Source organism: Molossus molossus, unplaced genomic scaffold (assembly GCF_014108415.1).
Source record: "Molossus molossus isolate mMolMol1 unplaced genomic scaffold, mMolMol1.p scaffold_m16_p_3, whole genome shotgun sequence".
Lineage (NCBI taxonomy): Eukaryota > Metazoa > Chordata > Mammalia > Chiroptera > Molossidae > Molossus > Molossus molossus.
The window spans coordinates 58,070,540-58,077,110 of record NW_023425366.1 but is presented as its reverse complement, the minus strand read 5'-3'; the positions used below and the strand labels follow the sequence as shown (position 1 = coordinate 58,077,110).

At 35.3% G+C, this 6,571-nt stretch overlaps 1 protein-coding gene across 1 annotated transcript; it reads left to right on the top strand.

Annotated features, from left to right (window-relative positions):
- Nucleotides 1–1,703: 1,703 nt before the first annotated feature.
- Nucleotides 1,704–2,279, top strand: LOC118642019 (FUN14 domain-containing protein 2-like). Its single transcript, XM_036279682.1, has one exon. It carries the CDS (start codon nucleotides 1,704–1,706, stop codon nucleotides 2,277–2,279), a length of 576 nt encoding a protein of 191 aa, XP_036135575.1.
- The last annotated feature ends 4,292 nt before the right edge of the window (nucleotides 2,280–6,571 follow it).

Here is a 6,571-nt window from a genome sequence, read left to right as displayed (position 1 = left end):
TTTCTTTTATTTTGATATCCTAACTTTATGTTTGGAGAATTTTCCATTTTGTGTTTACATTTTATTTTATTTTATTTTTATAACATTGTTTATTGACATGTATTTAGTCTGATAGGGATCATTTTCTAAAGTACTTTTTTCTGTATTTTGTTTATAACTGATTTAATAATCTTGCATTGAGTTCCGAGGCTTTCTGAGATTTTTCAAACATATTCTTAGAGATTCTTTAGTTGTCAATAATAAAACCCAAAACACGATTTTAAGTGTATGTTGGATAATCTGGATGCCTAAGACCAAATATCAGTCTAGCTGAGTGGCTACATTTGTGTTTATTATGTGATTGAGTTGGCAAGAGTGCTACTTTGTCACAGGCTAATGTGGGGTGGACACAATAACACAGTTCATACCAAGAGAACAATAAATGATTTCACTGTTTTACACATAAAAATTCTTGTGTAGTTTGAAATTAAAATTTTATGACAATTTGGAAGAGCCTATGCCTAAGAAGCTGCTACTCACATCATGAAAGGCAATTTAGTTCCAGCAAAACATAGTTTGTCAAACAAAATTGATATTGTTAATTTGAATTTTATTGTTTTTATAGTTTATATTTTTAATTTGTAAGATTGTTTGGTTTTATGATTTTGCAAGAGCTATAAGCATAAGGGACTTTGTTGATATTTTTCTACTATTTTAAGTACCATTGTAATTAAAATATTTTATATTAATATTGTGAGTTTATTATTTTTTCCCTTTAAAAGTGATAACTATATTTTTCAAGTACAAGAAACAGGGGATTAGGATGTAGTTATAAATGAAAAATTCCAAAAACTCGTTGGTGATGAAGATAGTCACAACTTGAAGGCAGTTATACATTAAAGATATTCATGTTCATTTTATGTATCCCGTTATAGCTTCAAGGTTCTCAGGTTGCTTTCTGATCCATAAAAACATTTCAGTATACAATTGACCTCTACTTCTCTGAAAAATATAAAAGAAAGGATGATTCTTGTTTTAAAAATATTTATTGATATGTTATTCTTTTATTTTCCAAGTCTAAAGTAAGATATGTAACCTCTTTAAAGAAAATTATATAAAAGTTGTAGCATTTTTATATTAGCAGAATAGGATAAGAATGACTTTGATAGAGTAAGCTAATGCAAAAGATTGTAATTAATGTTAATCAATTAGATTCTGTTAGAGAACAAAATACTATTTCTTTTCTCAAAATATTTTTACCTTTTTGGAGCACACCTCACTGACTTTTTCTTTGTTAAGCACAAAGCATACATTTCTCCTGAACATCTTCAGCATTGTTTGTTCTGTAAATTATAAGGTTCAACAATATAAAATAAGAATAGAAAAACTGCATCATGACTAAAACCATTGGTTGATGAATACTGTTTTTCTTCTCTTAGCCAATTTGGGGTCCCAGGGAAAAATTAAAATCAATTAAGAAAAATCAATAACAAGAATCGTATCCATTTGAAAGCATAACTAAGAAAATGAGGCGCATGTGTCTCCCTCACATTGATGTCTCTCTGTCTCACCCTCTCTCCCCCTCCTTTCCACTCTGCCTAAAAATCAATGGGAAATAAAATCTTTGTGTGAGGATTAACAACAACAAAAAATTAGGACACCGGGGGCGGGTAGGGAGTGACTGCCCTGAGCCCAGCCCACCCTCCTCCGCTGGGGCCTCAGGAATGGGAACACCTGATCCATGTGCCGGAAGCCCCACAGGCCGGAAGCCCCACAGGCCGGAAGCTAGACGGCGGCCCCTCCCAGGCCTACGGTGCAAGCCTCCATGTGTGTTATGGCGAGACCAGCTCTCTGAAATGGCCGCGTCCATGCAAGAACATTTTAAGTCACTGGACCTTGCAGAATTTGCTAAAAAGCAGCCGTGGTGGTGCAAGCTGTTCGGGCAGGAATCTGGGCCCGCAGCTGAAAAGCATAGTGTGGGAACCCAGCTGTTAATCGGAGGTGTCACTGGCTGGTGTGCGGGTGTCATAGTCCAGAAGGTGGGAAAGTTGGCTGCAACAGCTGTGGGAGGAGGATTTGTTCTCCTTCAGATTGTAAACCATACTGGGTACATCAAGGTGGACTGGCAGCGAGTCGAGAAGGACATGATGAAAGCCAAGGAACAGCTGAAGACGCATAAGAGCAACCACATATCTACAGAGAGGAAAAGCAAAGCTGAGGCGATGGTGTCAGTTGTGAAGGAGAACGTTCTAGTGACGGGTGGATTTTTCGGAGGCTTCCTGCTTGGCATGGCATCCTAAGGAGACGACTTCACTTCTATTAGTCCTGTTTTTTTTCCACCTCGACCAGCCTCTTCACTCCATCATAGGACATCGAATCTCCTCTTCCTTCTCCTCCTTGTCTTTTGTGCCGTCCTCTCTGCTGTAGCACATCGGAATGGCTCCATAGGCATCTGTTGGTACAAACTGATAAGACCCTACTGTGAGCCACATGACAAGGATGGAAGAGACGATAAACATTAGCTCTCCTCCCAGAACACTCCCCGCTTGCCAATCTGTGTCAGCAAGAATGTTCTTTTCCCCCATAAATAAGATCCTAGCACATAGTACAAGATGACTCACTGTGGAGGATGAGTGGATCCACAAAGGTTGTCCCAAATTTGATTTGGAAAAGGAAAAACAAGCACATAGATACCTTATTATGTGCTGCATGGAAAGGAACTGAATACATTTGCCTTTAAGCATTAAAAAAAAAAAATACTTCTATGAAAAAAATGTATTTTTTGTTTAACTCTAGAGACATCATAAAAAAGTAAATTGCCATCTATTTAGTTTCAAATCCTTTGCATGCTGTCTGTTATATGAGAGCTCAATAAATCTTGGCTTCTTGAATTATAACAGGATAATTGATGTTTATAAAAGTAACCCATCAAGCACTCCAAGAGTTTAAATTGTAATTCCATTAAGACAATTTTACCTTTCATAGTATAATTTTAATATTAAGTGTATTCTGTTTTTATATCTAATATGCTAAATCATTAATATATAGCAAATTTATATGCTAAAATAATTGAGGGACCAAAATGCTATATTTCTTATTTTTCAGAAAAATTATCTTACAATGGTTTAAACTATTTGTAGATCTGGGAAGGTAAATGACAAATAACAAATAAATGTATTAGCTTCTCTACTGAGAAAAATAATTCCAGAAAATATCTCTAAATAGGATCTTTCCTAGAAATTCTACAAAAACTGGAATTTCTCTTAGTCACCATATCTCAAACTCCCATTACCTTAAATATGTTACTTTGAGTTTTAGGGATATAAAGATGAATAAGATAAGGTGCTTCCTTCTGGAAGGTGGTTTTTTGGTGGATGCAACTGAAAGCAGAGATGTGATCTAGCAGAATCCAAGAACCTGTACCTGCCCCAGGTCTTCCCCTGCGACACTTTTGCACCTACTGCCTCACTGCTGTCCCAGAGGGATTCTTGGTATGTAGATTCACACTGTATTTGAATGACTGCAGTCTAGTAGAATTTGCAAGAAGTTTGCAACTAATAAACCATGTTTATGTTAAAAGCTTCTGATACCAAAAACCTAAAAAGAGAAAACAAAAAGAATAAAATGACCAAAACACAAACTACAGGATGTAAAGCAGATACTCACTCTATTCATATCACAAGCACGGTTAGCAGTTAGCTCAGCAATTTTCAACCAGTGTGCTGCAAGAATTTTTAAAACATGCAATACCTTACTATTTAGTCTGGGGCACAGACCTCTTTTCCTTAGATTGTCAAATTAAAAAAAAAAAAAAAAAGGCAACAGCCAATACAACAATAGCCATCTGGTGTGAATGGATCAAAAGTATACCTGTTTTTGTCAGATCAGCAAAATATATGATATTTTTTGGTGTGCCTCAGAATTTTAGTAATTTGAAAAAGGTTGAAAATCACTGAGTTAGCTCAGTTTTTTAGAATGTAATGATGGGATCATGATAAAAGAATCCTCTGCACATCAGAAGGTAGCCAGCCTTCCAAAGCCAGTCTGATGCCAATGAATAATTTTGCCAAAAGGGAGTCTATAAGAGCCATGTGCAATACACCAGGCCATCAGAAGTCATCAGTGGCTGAGGAAATACAGAGCACGTGCACTGTTGCTTGTGTGTTGGAAATACATTCGCTTAAACTTGATATCTCTTCCACATTACTATAAACACAGAAGATTGTCATTGTCTTGTGATAAATAAATGACAGAACTCAGAAATTCTGATACACAGTGATAAGTGGCAGATAAATATAAAAAAAATGCCACTTTCATTTCCTAACTTTTTGGTAATGTGGAAAAGACGTATTTCATTTAGTAAATAAGTTAATATCTGTAGGTTAGATATTTTGATTTTTTTTTTCATTTGAATGGCAATGGAATTTTTAAAATATATTTACTAGGAGTGTAAAACAGATAAAAGATAAGGACAACTGAATATCATAGTTTGTTTAAGGGAATAAAAATCAGAACAGTCAAATTTTGTGACACCATGCTATTTTAAAAAACTCAGATTCTTACCATCATCCTGTGCTGCTTCTGCAAATTTTATTGCCTATTTTTAAATAAGAAGGTTTCCATGATAACCTTTGGCAACAAGTCACATTTTTTATGGGAAAGTGATCCACTTTTTATTTATTTAAAAACATTTATTTTTTCTTTATTGATTTTTAGAGAGAGAGGAAAGGAGAGGGAGAAATAGATAGAAACATCAATGAGCAAGAACATCGATTGGCCACCTCCTGCATGCCTCCCACTGGGGATTGGGCCCACAACCCAGGCATATGCCCTGACTGGGAATTGAACTAGAGACCTCTGGATACATGGATCAACATTCAACCACTGAGCCACATGAGTTGAGCAGAAACTGATTCACTTTTTTAAAAAAATGTTTTGTTTTATCAATATATTCTTCATGTATCTATTTTTTTATTAAAATAAAATGTTTTTTAATTTAAGTATAATTGGTATACAACTGTATGTTGGTATTATTAGTTTCAGATGTACTGCATAGTAACTTGACATTTTTATACCTTATAGTATGATCACCCCATTAATTCTACTAATCTTCTTTGATCCTGTAAATTTATTACAATATTACTGACTATATCTCTTTTCCACTTTTCACCCATCTCCTGCCCCCTCCTTTCTGGTAACTAATACTTTGGTCTCTGTTTCTATTAGTCTGTTTTTGTTTTATTTTTTAGTTTTGTTTTGTTTTCAGATTCCACATATAAATGAAATCATACAGTATTTGTATTTTTCTGCCTGCATAACTTACTTATTTCACTTAGCATAATACCTTCATGATCCATCCATGTTGTCACAAAAGGCAAGATTTCATCCTGGTTTATTGCTGCATAATACACACACAGAAACACACACATACACACACACAAACATCACATCACATCTTTATTAATTCATCTATCTGAAGGGAACCTATGTTGTTTACATATCTTGGCTATTGTAAATAATGCTGCAATGAACATAGGGGTGCATATATCTTTTCTAATTAGTGTTCTTGTTTGCTTTGAATAATCTACCAGAGAAATTGCTGGTTTATGGTATATTATTTTTAGACTTTTGAGGACTCCCCATACCATTTTCATAGTGACTGCATCTGTTTGTATGTAATCTCACCAACAAAGGTTCCTTTTTGTGCACATTCTTGCCAACTCATGTTATTTTTGAAAATAAAAAATCTAACTGGTGTTAGGAGGTATCTCATTGTGATTTTTATTTGTATTTCCCTAATAATTAGTAATGTCGAGCGTCTTTTCATATGTCTGTTGGCCATCTGTATGTCTCCTTTGGAGAACAGTTTGTCTATTTTTTCAATTGGATTTTTGTTGTTGTTGTTGTGATTGAGTTGGTTTTATTTTTCAATTTTCTCAAAACATTCTTTTCCGCTACAATATCACCATTTTCTAAGTAATATCTGTCTTCCAAAAACAACAAGGAAAAAAATGAGTTATAATACAAAGAGATGGAATGAGTACTGAATGAGACATGTGTAAACAAATTTTTTTCCCCCACTATTCCAGACAGAAATAAAGCGATGGCCTACTGTTTTGATAAGTTGTTATAACATATATTATCTTTCTAGTAATGAATACTTAAGCATTTTGTGGTATTTTCATAAATCTTCTTACACCTAGTGGAATTATAGGCATGTCCTTTTCTTTTTTTTTTTTTTACCCTCACCCGAGGACATTTTGTTGTTGCTGTTGTTCAGACAGAGTGGGAGGGAGAGAGAGAGAGAGAGAAGAGAGAGAGAAACATCAACGTGAAAGGGACACATCGAGTGGCTGCCTCCTGCACGACCCAACTAGGGCCAGGGACAAACTGCAACCGAGGCATGCACCCTCAGCAGGAACCGAACCTGGGTCTCTTTGGACCGCAGACTAATGCTCTAACTGCTGAAACAACCAGCCAGGGCTAGGCATGTCCTTTTCTAGCGTTGACTACATAACAAATACACTTCAGTTGACAACTCCAATGCATTCATCAAAAAGAGATAGAGCTGATCATGGAGAAAATGGTGACA

What these genes read in the sequence shown, in the direction of transcription:
- LOC118642019 (XM_036279682.1), top strand. Translation starts at nt 1,704, where the DNA reads ATGGGAACACCTGATCCATGTGCCGGAAGCCCCACAGGCCGGAAGCCC.